The sequence below is a fragment of the Panthera onca genome, chromosome B4 (assembly GCF_046562875.1).
Source record: "Panthera onca isolate mPanOnc1 chromosome B4, mPanOnc1 haplotype 2, whole genome shotgun sequence".
Classification (NCBI taxonomy): Eukaryota; Metazoa; Chordata; class Mammalia; order Carnivora; family Felidae; genus Panthera; species Panthera onca.
In genome coordinates, this window is record NC_138345.1 from 30,867,749 (window position 1) to 30,883,453 (window position 15,705).

A 15,705-nucleotide genomic window follows, 5' to 3' on the forward strand; every position below is an offset into this window, starting at 1 on the left:
AAATCAGATTTTAGGTGCCACAACTTATTAACACACACTTAAATACTTTAAAGTAGTTTCAGTGTGAGGGGCTTTCCCATTTGGAAGTTTAACCTTCTAGAAAAATCACAGGACTATGAATCAGAAGTATGTACTCTATGATTCAGTTTCCCAAGTATGCTCTTGGCCAACTATTTAAATACTTTTTCCTTATCAAAAAGTGTTTGAAATGAGGATTCTATAATTCAAACACTTCCTATGTGACTTTTCATTGTACTTTTAGCTTAAGTTAATTTTCCCCTATGGAAAGAAATGTGAGGAATAGCTTTGGCTACTTCACATGCTTACAGCCATACTGCATTGAGAAACTTCCTAAAATTAATCAAAGCTCCTTCTCTTCAATTGCAGGTGATATTTAAGTATACAAATTGGCTTAAAGGCTGGGACAGGCTATTCCTGTTCCTAGCATTTCAGAACAAAAATTTTTAGAGATCAGCATCCAATTGTATATATTAATCAAATAGGAAATCTTTTACAAAGTACTCTTTGAAACCCCTATCCTGAATTTTGTCACAGATTTTCTATTTTCTAATGGGTTTTGCTTAAGATAAAATTAGGCCTAGTTTGCATATTTTCTCAAATAACTAGTGATGAAAAGTGGCTAGCCGTGTGTGGAATTGATGGTAGAAAAGTGAAGATATCAAATACAACATACTGTTTTATAACTAATAAGCAAAAAAAAAAATTACCCTAGAATCTCTCATCTTAGCTGATTTACTACCATAAATTTACCTTCTTCAAATCTCCTATGGCTAACCTAAGTTATGTATATTTTAGAGCAATGTCCTTTTTCATCTCCTGAGAAGAGTGCTATAAGAAAAGTGGGCAAGCTACTCAAAAGCAGTTTGTCTACCATGGCTTGTCTGTTCAAGCCATGTAGTTTTCACGTTTAAAATTACAAACTGCATCTATCTTAAAATCAATAGGTACAATTAATAAGACAGTATTTGATTTCATTGTGTTTCACTTCCTGACCCCAACAAAAAGCTGTTACTGTACTGATAGTAAGACTTACAATTTGGCAACTTTTAACAGAAAAAAAAAAAAGGGGGGACCATATATTTTTCAAAAAGAAAACAAAGCAATGTTATTGCCTGTATTTTCTTGGTAGCAACAGAAACTGATTTATTATGGGGGATGCAGAAGCCACTTGCTGAGATCCAGGCAGGGTATGTAATTTGCATAGAAAAGGGAGCAGATTGTAGATGCCCTGACCTGTCAAGCACAGGTAGGGCCTCAGAGATAATGGGTCCCAGAATACAAAGCTCCATTTTGATCCAGACAGACACACACAACATGGTAAGGCCAGATGGATTAAATGAGAGACAAAAACGCTGGCTTCTGCCATCTCCACAGGAAGAACGTAAGTGTTACAGAAGATGACAGATACCAGATACCACATGGAGGCCGCCCCAGTCTCTTGGCCCCCATTGTTGTGCCCATGCCATGATTTCGACACTGCTGAGAAGAGGCAAGCCTGTTCTGAGCCATAAAATATATTCACCAGGGAGATGCTCAACCCAACTGACAAGAGCAACCAACCATGCCTATGCCTAAGCATCTTACTTGTGAAGAAGAAAAGGGATAACTTGGGGTAGATAATAGGAGACTGGGGCAGTGCTTTAATCCAACTATGGCAACCCAGGAGCTGTCTGTCCTGGCCACGGGCCTTGGCCCACAGCCTTCCAACAGCAGCCCACCCTCCATCTCCACACATCTCAGGCACACCAATAGAGTAACAAAGGGACTGTCTGTAAGGTCAGTGGTCCTCTTTTCAGAGCAATGTTCCATAGTGAAAGGGCATGTTCATCTCCCCCGGTAGCTGTAATGGAGTCAATACCACAGCACAAGAAAGCACCCTCTGCTAGAATCCCAAGGAGCACGGACAATGGCGGGATACTAGACTCCCTGGCAATGAGGGACAGCGCGCTCAACAGCAAGGATGTGGAGGACAACCAGAAACAAGAAGGCGGATCCTGGGAAGCCATAAGGACAGGAAGTATGCAGACCAGGCCTTGAGAATCCAGAAGCCAGACTGTGAAAAGGACGGTGTTTAGGGAAACAACGGAAGAGCTAACTGAGCCGGTCTTTCTCACAACTGGAGCCATAGAACACCTTTTCATATCCAGTCATATGTAAAGGTGTCTAATGATCACCAGCAGTAACACCAGACCTGAGGGACTTTTTTTTAGACTTTGCTTAGGCATCACAGGTCTAGTACATGCAGGCTCAGTGTGGAAAACAAACAGGAATGATGAAATGACACCACCATCCCTCTTACTGCATACTGAAAGTCTCTCCCCCCTTCTCTCCACATGCACACAATGGTGCTAGCTAAGCAGGAGCTCACTTATTGATGTCACGAATATTCAGAGTCCTGTGATTTGCCAGACCCTGTGCTTAGTTACACAGGAATAAAACAGTCATGGTGATGTCGTTTTTTGTGGACCCTATAGAAGGTGAGAGAGCCTAGCAGGCAGGAGTTAGATAGGTAAGTGAACAGGTACACAAAATCATGGAATGTTACAACTAGAAAGGACCTCAGAAACCATCTAAATCATCTGAACCAGAGATTTTCAAGGCTTTTCTAAAAACATTGCAAACTACCCTTTTCTAATATTAACATTTACAGAGAACCACAATGTAATAAAAGTGACTTTAAAAACCCACAAGAGTTAAGGCAACAGAGTGGGGACAGCAGGGTGAAGGGTGAAGCTGGTGGCTCTGCAGAGTCCCTGCTACTCAGCCTCCCCCTGACTTCTGGACCCCTCCAAAACCACAGAGCCTCCCCTCCTGACCAGGCGTCACAATGCACAGTTTAAAAAATCCATGACCCCATTGTCCAAATCTTCAGTTTTACAACGAGGAACTTAATGCTCAAGCCTTTTGGGTAGTTTGACCAGAATCCCAAATTCATCAGAAAAATGTGGACAAGGACTCAAGTGGCCTGAATTCCAGTTCAGTGCCTGCTGTAACTCACTGACAGGGTCTCAACAGCTCACATTGCAAAAGTTTGAAATGTACAACAGCTGCCTTTTTTTTCTTTTCTGTTTTTTTTTTTTTTTTTTTTGGTATCCAGATTTCAACAGACCGGTCTGGGGGAAAAATTCTAAAATCAGGACTTTTGGAAAACACAGCACTCTGGTTGTAGGTATACACATTCACAAGACTCTTTCTCTTGTCCAGAACTTCAGCTTTGGTTTATAAAACATAATTTGTCTATTTGCTGAATGAAAAGTTGTAACATAATGTAGTTAAATCAGTTATTTCAAATTAGAAAAGGAAACTAAATTTTATATAGGGACAAATTTAGATCCCTATCTACACTGGTGAGAAACTCTGAAGGCTGTCCCCATTACAATTAAAAACATGTCTTATACTGAGATATATTCCATCTCCTGATGCATTTGAAATGAGTGGTATATATGAGAAAATTACATTTTATGAGGGAATTTAAACATTTTAACTAGAACAAGGAAAAAGTTCAAAACCATCATATATTGTAGAAGCTTAAAAAAAACATTGAAGGTTCAAAGTACTATATCTCTTATTAAATACACCCCCAGGACACACTGAGGCACGATGCTACCATAGGAGGGCTGCACAAATGATACTGGTTAGGATGGAAAGGAACCACAGAGACAGTGGGGAAAAACTTAAAAGGGTGGAAAGCTCATAGGACTCAGGATCTTGGAGCCCAGACTTGGCAGCAAAAATAGGAAATATGTTCTTCATCTGGCAAGAATAGGCTGTATACATTTGAAATCACTGACTGGATGGAATGAAAAAACTCCATCCAGATTCAGATGAGGAATTAGGTAAAGGGTCGGAAAGGTGCAGTGGGGTATAGCCATCCTCTCCCCGAGTTTTGCTTGGCGTGCTACATCATGGCCACAGTATCCATCTTTCCAAACACACTATATGTGCAATAGGCAAAAACTACCTAATTTTGCTTTAAACCTCCTCAGAATGTGGGGCACCTGGGTGGCTCAGTCAGTTAAGCGTCTGACTTCAGCTCAGGTCATGATCTCATGTTTCGTGGCTTTAAGCACCACGTTGGGCTCTGTGCTGACAGCTCAGAGACTGGAGCCTGCTTCGGATTCTGTGTCTCCCTCTCTCTCTGCCCCTCTCCCACTTGTGCTCTTTCTCTCAAAAATAAATAATCATTTAAAAAATATATAAATCTCTTCTCAATATGATTTTTATTTAAAAATCATTTTCTTCCCCACCACAATCTTCCTTAGGCATTTGTGACAGAAGCAGTTCACCCAACAGTTAAATTTCAAGTAAATTACAATCCACTTAAATTATCTCTGGTTTCTGCTTGAACTTTTGTGCAGTGGTATCTCTAACTTTTCTAACAATGGATAGATGCATAGAGTCATGTTTGAAGTTAAAGACCAAAAGTATAAAGTAGTAATTATTAACAATGTATACTAAACAACAGTTTTTACCATTAGGATTCTTAAGTCTTTTCCCTTTTAAGTAAATATACTACTAAAGATATTTTCCTGATTTTTAAAACGAACAGTTATTTTTATGCCATGAATGTTTAATTATAAAGATAGCTCCCTGAAACATGTTAATATAAATGCTTTTTTCTCAATATTCTATGGAAAACATACTGCTCATTTATATTAGCCTTTGACTTTCAACAATCTTGCCTTAAAATATTTTGCAATTTTCAAATACACACATATACAAATATCTTGCCAGCTCAGATCAAGGAAAGCAAGAGTAATTCATAAAAAAGAATAGGTTTTCAAAATCATAGATTATTACATATATTTGCTGGAGAGATCACATTATAGCAGTGGTTTTCAAACATTTTGGTCTTAGGATAGCTTTAAACTCCTAAAAATTATTAAGGACTCAAAATAATTTTTTTTTTTTTTTCAACGTTTTTTATTTATTTTTGGGACAGAGAGAGACAGAGCATGAACGGGGGAGGGGCAGAGAGAGAGGGAGACACAGAATCGGAAACAGGCCCCAGGCTCCGAGCCATCAGCCCAGAGCCTGACGCGGGGCTCGAACTCACGGACCGCGAGATCGTGACCTGGCTGAAGTCGGACGCTTAACCGACTACGCCACCCAGGCGCCCCTCAAAATAATTTTTATGTGGATTATCTGTAACAGTATTTACTGATCTAAAACTGAGAAGATTTAAAAATATTAGTTACTTTATAAAAAACATAATTAAAGGTTAACAGAAATTATGTTTTCATAAAACAAGGACTGTATTATCCAAAGACAATGAGTGAAAACAATGGCACTGTTTTACATTTTAGCAAGTGTCTTTGCTATCTGGCTGAAAGACAGATTCTTCTATCTGTTCTGCATTCAATCTATTGCAATATCTAAAGACTTGTCTCTAGAAAACCCAAGGCGTATTTGTGAGAGAATAAGGGTAAAAAGATAAATGACATCCTATTATTATTATTATTATTGTTGTTGTTGTTGTTGTTGTTGTTGTTGTTTAGTCCTCATTGATCCCTCTGGTACCTGGAGGGGAACCCTGGAGCATACTTGAAGAATTGCTGCTCTGTAGAGCTGTTTGTAACTGCTATTCTTTCAGAAATTATAAACTTACACGTCTCCATGCCTTCATCATCATCATCTACTGCAGGTTTATCATAAGACTTGTCAATGGCAGCTCTGAAGCTCTCATTGCATCCCCTTCCTCTGATTATTCGTGGCCGTGGGCGGTGGAAAGGAATATCCCCATTCAAAGTCACCTCAGCAACTGCTGTCTGCAGACTCTCTAGTGAGCTTGACTTCTTCAGACCCAGGGACGGTCCTACATCTCTGCTGGGGGAACCTTGGAGGTTTACAAAAATTAAAACGTTAGTTAGAATTAATGGTAAAAAAAAAAGGAAAGAAAGAAAAAAGAAAAAAAAAGGAATTGGAGGTGAAACTGATATCCCTGAATATCTACAGATTGCGGAAAACATCAGGGACATAAATAAATTATTCACTCAGTGAGTTCTAAGGTGTGGATGGAAATGTTATAAAAATAAAGGAATGGTAAAAAAAATAATAAAGGAATGGTAACTAATTTTAATTTTTCCCAAATATATATTAAATTTGGTTTATTTTCTCTATCTTCTTAGGAAAAACTCTAAGTTATTAGTCTCCATGTTTAGCTCAAGAGATAAAATTTTGGTCAAATCATTTGCTCCAAGTATGTAAATAATCTAAAAGAAGCAGAATAACCCAGAGCTCACTTGATGAGAACGCTAAGGTAAGCAACCAACAGTAAGCTCTATAACTTAACAAATCATTTTTTGATAGTTTAAGATTATTTACAGTAGAAATTAAACTTTCATCTCAGTGAAATCTCTTCCGCATCATACCGCACGTTCACACAACTCAGTAGGTAGAAAGAGCACAAAAGACTACATGTCACCAACATAATTAGGGCACCCTGGCAACAGGCAGGAACCTGAACCTGGGAAATATTAATGTTCTATTGGAGAGAATGATGGAAGATTTGAATAGAAACAAATTACATAAGGGCTCTCACTAGAGAGAAGTATAGGAGAGACCACGGAGTGGAATACAAGTCCATCTATCTACAGGCTTAGGAACAATATCTGCTTGTGAAACAAGCAATGATCAAAAGGAAGAAGAGTTCACAATTAAGAAGAAAATTTCACTAGACTGGCAGGGGAGGACTCAGGGAATTAAGTTGGCTCTGTTTCTTGAGGATATAGGGCAGGAAGGCCTGAGAGAATACCAGCAGTACCAAGCTTTAAAAGGCAATCAAAATGGATTTCTTTAAGCAAGAAAGACAGCCTCATCCATCACTGCCTGACCTAGCACTCAAAGGCAGATGAAGTTGGCCTCTCGATGACTGAAATACCAGCTTGGTACCACCGCCTGGGCAACCCAGGTTTTAGAATTAGCTCGTCACTTAGACTGTTAAAAAGACAGGTACAAAAAAATGAGAAGGTAGGAGAGAGCAGGTAGTTTCTCTCTACATGGGGTCATCAAGCACATATGTTCATCAATAATTAAGGAGTAGCCTGGACATGTTATCACGTAGAAGGCAAATAATTATGACACAGGCTTTGCATGGCTCAGAGTACAAAACAGAATAAAAGATAAACTGAGAGTCAAAACAAGAATTATCTTTTAAAGATTCATTTACATCTTGCACCTAATTTTCGCAATGGGGTAGCAGTTGTTAACTTAGAATAAATATGTCAAAAATGTAACATAGGCAGAAAGGCAGACAGATGATTCTAATGAAGAAATAATATTCCATCAATTATTGTGCTTGGAAGAAAAAGATGATTTATTGAACTTTCTCAGTGCAGGATCGTATATATTTGATTATTTTATGACAAAAATTCACATGAATTGTTTCTTCCCAGGATGATCAATCTTACTTTTTCTCTTGATAGGCAGTATAATTTTTGACAAGTTCATGTTCTAATACCCTAAAAGTCATGTCACAAGAAGGAAAATGAATTTGGTTCCAGAACTAAACAAAGAGTAAGAAATCAAGGAGTCAAACAGAATAGGAAAAGATCACTTGTGGGCAGGGACGTTTACTTTATACTTTCAAGAATTGCCACTAGGAAAATCTTTCTCCAAATAAAGCATATATATCAATTTTCATAACTACCAGTTGTATTTGAGTTCTATAAACTCTGAGAAGGCAAATATTTGACACTTTATTGCGAGCATATAGGACATATGTATGTACATATGTATGTGTATTCATATCTATCTATCCATATTTTTCCAATAAAGATTTCATGCTTCATGTAAAGATTTTCATAAAAACATCATTTTTTTCTTCACAAAACGTTAGCTGTACTCAAAGCACTAAACATTTTAATAATGAATTTCAGAAATCGCATGAGTATTTACTACAATAAATGTATATCTATATATAATGCATATAAATATTTATGTATGTATATATAAATACATATATATAAGTGTATGTATGCATTAAAATACATAAACAAAAGCAAATCTGGTAAAAAAAATGATGAAACTGTAAATAAACAATAGATATTCTGTAAGCATAATTTAGGACTTACCTATCTACTCTTCTCTCTGAAATTTTAACACTGTATTATAACATGTTCGTGATGATGTGTATTGTGTAGACAGGAAATCAATGAATTATTGCATCTACATTAATGTATGGTTGAAAATCTTCATAGTAAAAAGTTATACAAAAAGTCAAAATTTGTAATGTGTGAATCTATGAGGGATCAGCAAACCATGGGCCAAATCCAGAGAATCCATTTGTTTGCATGTATTCTGTGGCTGCTTTCATGTCACATCTGAACTAAGTAATTGCTACAGAGACTGGTCTGCAAGGCCTACATTATTCACCATCCAGTCCTTTACAGAAAGAGCTTGCTGACTTTTTATCTGTAACATGGATATCATATATTTAAGTATGATATTTGTCAAAGAAACTTTAATGAAAGTTTTATTAAATAATACCTTAAGATCCCTGAATGAGGGCTACCAAGACCCCTGACATTATAAACTTAGCACTTTATTAGTGGTGAAAATTAAAGATGTCTTTATATAAAGTATGGGCTAAAACTTAGTTTTAGTTACACACATACACACACACACACACACGCACACATATCTTTTAATTGTAAAATAATATTCTAAAGCTCTTTATAAATCTTTTGGGTCATTAGGATACTTTGGTTATTTTTTATATTCAAGGATTAAACTGTTAGAAACCCATGGGGCATCTGGGTGCCTCAGTCGGTTAAGTGTCCTACTTCAGCTCAGGTCATGATCTCATGGTTTGTGAGTTCGAACCCCACGACGGGCTCTGTGCTAACAGCTCAGAGCCTGGAGCCTGCTTCGGATTCTGTGTCTTCCTCTCTCTCTGCCCCTCCCCCACTTGTACTCTGTTTCTCTCTGCCTATCAAAAATACATAAAATGTAAAAAAGTAAAAAATTTAAACTGTTAGAAACCCAATTCTCTTCTTATTCTTGTTCTCTCTTTTCTTTCATGAAGAAAATCCTCCCCTCCTCCTGCCCCAAATATCATAACAGATCCTTAAATCCAGAAATAGAGGGGAAAATCATAATCATACTATTTTCCCTAGGCCTATTTTTCTATTCCTACCTAATACCCCACTTGCCAAAAAAAAAAAAAAAAAAAGTAGAGGATGTCTTTTGCAAGGGCGAAGGGAAATGGAATTCAATTTTCATTATGAAAGGCTTATGGCTAGACAGATGATCTATGCTAAAATACCACTGTGACTCTACCAAAAACCTTTGGACTAAACTGTAAAATCATGATCATCTTAGCAATTCAAGTGAAGTGAAGAAAGAAAAATAACTGAAAATCTGTTCACTGTCTAATACTGCAGGGTGGAAAAGATCCTTGTTAGATATTTTATTCATGTAGATTTAAAACCGATAGACTAAAAGGTACTTTGGTGTCTATGCAATAATTTTTTGTCACAAGCTTTTCCAGTTTACTTTGGTAAGATAGATTGTACACAGTGGGGGGGGGCGGGGGAGAAAAAAAGAAAAAGCTCTTTTTATCTAGGATCTAACATTTTAAAACACAATAAAAACACAAGATTCAATTAGATTATAAAATCTGCCTTCTCTCCATGAACATTATTTTATGTTTTCAGTTAAACTCTGGATATCTGGATATCATCATTCTTTTTTTTTTTTAATTGCAATAATGGTCTTTTCTTTTTAGTGGAAGTTAGTTAAATAAATAATTTCCTGACTGTACCTGACTGGCGTAGCATATAAAGTCATGTTCTTTAACCTGAGCAGTGTGAGTTGACTTTTATGAACATTAATTTGGACAGGGCTTACTTCTTTAAAAGTATTGAATGTTATTAACTCCAAAACTAATTACTCATTTGCATATATGAACTATCAAATAGTTTTTCTTTAGCCCTGTTTCAGAGTTTGAGTGAATTTTATGTTTGATCAGAGAAATAACTACATAATAAGGGCTGAGGCTATAGTTAATTGCCTTGCACTATAGTTAATCCTATGATTTATTGGATGTAATTTTCACAATCTATCTTTTTACTCTACAGAACACGAAAACTTCAACCATGTCCACAATAATCTTTACACATGTATATAGATACATATTTTTTAAGGCTAAAATTAATTACTACTGCAGGTCAAAAAGGTGAATTGAAGCTAATTAGTGCTAAGTGATATGACTACATCATACTGGATCTAGAATAATTAAAACACTATTCCAAACTTATAACAACAAATCATAAATGTGCCATTGTACAAAATACATTAATTATACATGAAGACTTTCCTGTGATTATTTTCCTAATATAACATAAAAAGTAAAATCTAATATAATGAAAAACTCAGTTCAATATAATCCATTGATTCTACACAATGGCAGCATTTTAAACTTATTATTATTTTTTAATGCTTATTTATTTCTGAGACAGACAGAGAGAGAGAGAGAGGGAGAGGGAGAGAGAGAGAGAGAGAGAGAGCATGAGCATGGGAGGGGCAGAGAGAGAGAGGGAGACACAGAATCCAAAGCAGGCTCCAGGCTCTGAACTGTCAGCACAGAGCCTGATGTGGGGCTTGAACTCAAAAACCATGAGATCATGACCTGAGCCAAAGTTGGAGGCCAAACCGACTGAGCCACCCAGACACCCCTAGGCAGCATTTTAGAAGCAAGCCCTAATGAGTTAAAACAAAAACAAAAACAAAAACAAAACAAAACAAAAACCTTTGAAATAGGTTCATGTCAAGATAAGGAAACTTATGCATTACATAGTCTAACTCAATGTCAGACAACTACAAGCCAATTCTTGCATCTGAAGAAAAACTGAGGTTTTCTGAACAATGAAAGACAGCAATATTGGATTCTGTCATAGAGTGAAAAATATTTATATTTCTGCTATTATCCTTCAAATCAAAATCACCAGTTTGAGAACCATTGTTTGGATATCAAGCTAGATACCTAGTAAATGACTTAGACACTTAAGAGTTTACTAGAAGAGATACTGTTCTCAGGATTTTGATTTTTATTTAATTGCAACAAAACATTCCTATACAAATATAATTAAAATCTAGGTTGTTTTAGCATTTTTGAAACACTAAATTATATTTCCATTTAGTATGCACTACCCTGATAAATTCCTTCTAACAGGAAATTTTTCTTTTCTTGTACAATGTGATTTCCTAAAAATGAAAACATCCGCGCAAGACTGGAATATTTATGTTTACATGCAATATGATTGGCAGCTCTATAATTATGATCAGCTCCTTGGACCACAGTTTCTATGGCAACAGTCTAACTGTCCATTCTTACCTGCTTTCTGGTCATCCACTGTATTGAGTTTAGTCTCGTCAGCTACTGTTAAAAGGTAAATGTATACTGGTTAGCACAGTTAGTCCCCACAGCCCAACATGCTTCAACCATTCCCGGATCTTTCCAGTTAGGTGATCATTCTTAGGTAATATTTCATGCAAATAATATGAAACATCAAGCAAACATTCATAATCAAAAAAAGGGGGGGAAAGCAGTGTCTCCATGCAAAATGCCAGTCATTTCACAGACACGTGTGTTATTTATAAGTTAGCATATCATAATTAGCCAAGGCAATGCATCGCCAAATTTTTGTTTTATGCATGTGATAAATTAATGCTTTTAGTCTTGAAGTACAAACAGCCACCAGAGAACAGCATAAATAAGTTTCAGCTGATTAACAAAGGTTTTTAAAATCATTTGATCGGTTTATAGATATAATTAATTACTTTACTTTTTTGTTTGCTTTTCGGTGGATTTGGATTTAAAAAGAGACACTACCTGATTGGTGTTTGATTGAACAACTATGGTTATTTTCCTCCTCTCATTTGCTTCCAAACACTTTCTACAATAAATATTCTCCCAAATTATTACTTCAATTAAATGCCTTAATTATCAACACAGAAGAGTTTCTATTAAATAAACCTTAAAGAATAGCAACGAAATGAAGTATATCATGAAGTAACCAAATTCTAGACATGGATTGAGATAATGGTTTCTCTCCAAAACTTCTCCTTCTAGTTCAAGAATCCCACAGCCAACCAAATACGATTTCAAAAAGTTGGTTTTAAACATCCAAAATGTTAAAACACTTCATCTTCCAAATAAAGATGCATGAACATAGCATGATATGCATGTGTTTGTTTCTTTGATCATCAGGAAAACATATATTTTAACATATTGCACATTATGTAAACATGCCACTTATGAGAAATATGGTTATCACAAACTCAGAGAAAAACTAATTTTTGCCAAATTGCCACATTTAGTTTTTCTATTGCTTAAAGTAAACAGACATGTGTTTGGGACTATCAGTTTTAATCCGAAAGCATCTAAACCTTATTTAGATAAAGATTCATGGAGATTGTACTCACTACCTAAATCCATGCTTTTTGATTTTCGCGTTTTAACGAAATCCAATTGACTGGCATCTGAAAATTGCTTTGTGCGTTTTTCTGACATACTCTGGCGTCCAAATCCTTCTCGTTGAAAAGCAAGAACTGGATCAACATCTGGACTCAAAGAGCTGGTATGAAGAGAAAGAGAAACATAAAAATATTTACTAAAAAGGAGGACATCCAACTTCAGGAAAGATCATATATGCCCACATATGAAAGTTATGTATATGCATATTCCCCAGAAATGCTGAAACAAAAATATAGTCCATTAAAAAAACAACAACGAAACAACTGTGGCTGAATAGGAGGTGATGGGAAAATACAAAATTAATTTAAGTGTAAAGTCATTCTTTCTCCATGTGAGTTCTCTCCTCCCCTATTTCCCTCAGTTTCTTCACTCTGTTCCCTAATACATCATTATTTCTAAGTGACTATCAAAAATAAGCCTGGTATATTTTAGAAAATGGAAGGATTGAATATCTGTGGAAAATTTTCATAAATGAATACAAATATTGACAGCATACAAGGGGCTCTATGAATTGTAATCAAATAGAAGTTGTAAAATGAGTATGTCTTTAATCTTGGATGTCAGAAATGTAGAAAAAAACACCTTTGTAGCAGGTAGTTTCATGAGAATGTAGTTTCTCAGCAATATTTATTCAATGGAGAAGAAACCAACACAGCAAATCTTTATGAGAACCTATTGTAAGGTGTTGTTCTGGGTACCAAAGTCAGGAAAGGAAAAGAAGAAAAAGGTCTCTGTTCTCTACAAGTTCCTAACAAAAATACTACAACAGAAGGACCGAGCCAATGCTGTGGATGCACAGATGGGAGAATGAACAGTACTGGAGGGACACAGGAGACCAGATGACATTTGATTTGGGTGACACCAACACAGAAGTCCAAGCAGAGATGAGGAGGCACACAGCAAACCATTGGTAACAGGACACAGTTGGAAGTGGAAAGGGATGACACAGCATCACTCCCATTCGTAAAATATCTGTGAACACTTTAAAAAGGACCACAAGGGGGGCATGTGGGTGGCTCAGTCAATTAAGCATACAACTTCGGCTTCAGTCATGATCTTGCAGTTCGTGAGTTCGAGCCCCTCGTGGGGCTCTGTGCTGACAGCTCAAGAGCCTGGAGCCTGCTTTGGATTCTATGTCTCCCTCTCTCTCTGTCCCTCTCCAGCTCATGTTGTCTCTGTCTTTCAAAAAATGAATACATGTTAAAAAAAATTTTTTTTTTAAACACTTCTAGCTGTTCTGACCAGAGTTCATACAATAAAAATGGTTTTTCTCTATGCTGGGCACACTAAGTCAATCGCTCTTTTGTGTCAGCGCCCTGCCACCTTCCTTACCTGGCCAGGTAGGAGAAAATCCTTCCACAGTTAACTAAACACACTAAGAAGGTCAGTGGCCACTGCCACCATGCCAGCAGAGTTTATGACAGCCTTCCTTATGTTTCTGATGGAAGCAAATTTCTCTCGCTTTTATGGCCGTAGAGAATTACCATCCACACAGGTAAAGGAAGAGTGATCTGGTTTGGATATATATCAAAAATGTAGCTGCAGTTTACTGTGCATGCAATGATAGTTGGTTCTTAGATAAGAGCTAAATCCAAAATTGTGAAAAGAAAGACATCAAGGAAAATGCTTTGCTGTCAGGTTAAGTGACCTGAAATGTTTTGAGCCTACTGTATTAATAATGCTCAATAAAGAGAATAGCAGCCTTATCCACCTTAAGAGACCAATAAGGGAATTCAAGGACATTATGTAAAAGCCCTTTGTAAACTGCAAACCACTATGCAAGGTAAGTGATTATCACCCCACAAAGACTTTCTATCTCAAATTATCAATATAATACAAATTATAACAGAGATGGGGTCCTTAAAAACACTCAAGGATTCTGAACAGCCTTTCCCAATCTTTTCCACCAAGTACAGAGTAGGGCCCCTAGGATGACACAAGATAGGTGCCCCTTACTCAGAATTTAAGGAAGCACTTTCAGGCTCAGGCAAGTTGAGGGTCAACACCTGACAGTAACTCCTTCCCTACATTTTGTATCCTGGTCATTTGGCTTGTCTCACCCTAGTCCTGGCCCAGGTATTGAGAAATGAGAAGATGTATCCTACAGGCCCTGAGAGTTCACCAAGAACAGTTTTATTTTGTAAAAGACTATGTTATATCCTAATAAATGTTTTCTTCTTTGTACTGTACGCTTAATCTTTTCATTTTTAATATACCATATTTTTTCTGTAAAACTTTGAATAAATTTGGTGTACTAAGAAAAAGGGTCATGTTTATCTTGAAGCCTTCAGTGCCCCTCCAACATATCACTATGATTACATACTGTGTATACATATATGTGTGCATGCATGTAGGTATTTATAGCTATAGCATACATAATATATATAATTACATATTGCTCATATTTCTTAAATTGATGTATGCTTATATATTATGCTTATGTAGTAGTAGTCAGGTACTACTATGCTTACTATAGTTTGCTTATAATTTCCAGAGCACATATACCCCAATTAAAAGATACAGTCCTAGGGGTGCCTGGGTCACTCAGTTGGTTGAGTGTCTGACTTTGGCTCAGCTCATGATCTCACAGTTCATGGGTTGGAGCCCTGGGTCAGGCTCTGTGCTGACAGTTCAGAGCCTGGAGCCTGCTTCGGATTCTCTGTCTCCCTCTCTCTCTGCCCCACCCCCTTCTTCTCTCTCTCAAAAATAAATAGACATTTTAAAAAGTAAAAAAAAAAAAAAACAAAAAAAAAAAAAACAGTAAAAATAAAATGCTAAAAAAAGGAAAACTATAGTTCTAAAAGTAAAAACTAAAAACCCATAGAAGAACTATGATGCAATTTTGCAAGAGCAAACTTTATATTATCTATTTTCAATAAGAATAATTCTTTCATATGTTGAAAGCTGATCTTTTCAATATTCTGCTCATGAAATACATATTTAATAGAAACTATTGGTAAAAGCTTGTTCAAAGAAATACAAATTGTTGGTACTAATGTTACGTAAATACCACACATCGGCATATTTTTTAAACTAATGTCATATCCTTGGAATGATGTTGTCACTAAGATTAGAATTGCCGGTTTACCTTGTTTCTCCTTAAAAACACTATTAATGTTCCCTGAAACAATTAATGGAGTGAAAAAAGTATATTCTATGTTAACAAATTAAAAGTTTAGCCATTTTACATATTTAGCCTTCCACAA

The 15,705-nt window shown here is 36.4% G+C and overlaps 1 protein-coding gene across 17 annotated transcripts in view; it reads right to left on the minus strand.

The window, feature by feature from the left end:
* Positions 1–15,705, minus strand: part of PARD3 (par-3 family cell polarity regulator) — a 661,972-nt gene that overhangs the window by 208,168 nt on the left and 438,099 nt on the right. For 8 of the 17 annotated variants that reach the window (XM_060658990.3, XM_060658987.3, XM_060658984.3 and 5 more), the window contains 3 exons: positions 12,448–12,599; positions 11,357–11,401; positions 5,630–5,857 (listed from right to left, as the gene is read on the minus strand). In XM_060658990.3, the coding sequence (XP_060514973.1) occupies positions 5,630–5,857; positions 11,357–11,401; positions 12,448–12,599 (425 nt within the window). The remainder of the gene's footprint in view (positions 1–5,629; positions 5,858–11,356; positions 11,402–12,447; positions 12,600–15,705) is intronic. The other 9 variants (XM_060658996.3, XM_060658994.3, XM_060658991.3 and 6 more) reach the window with 5 other exon arrangements.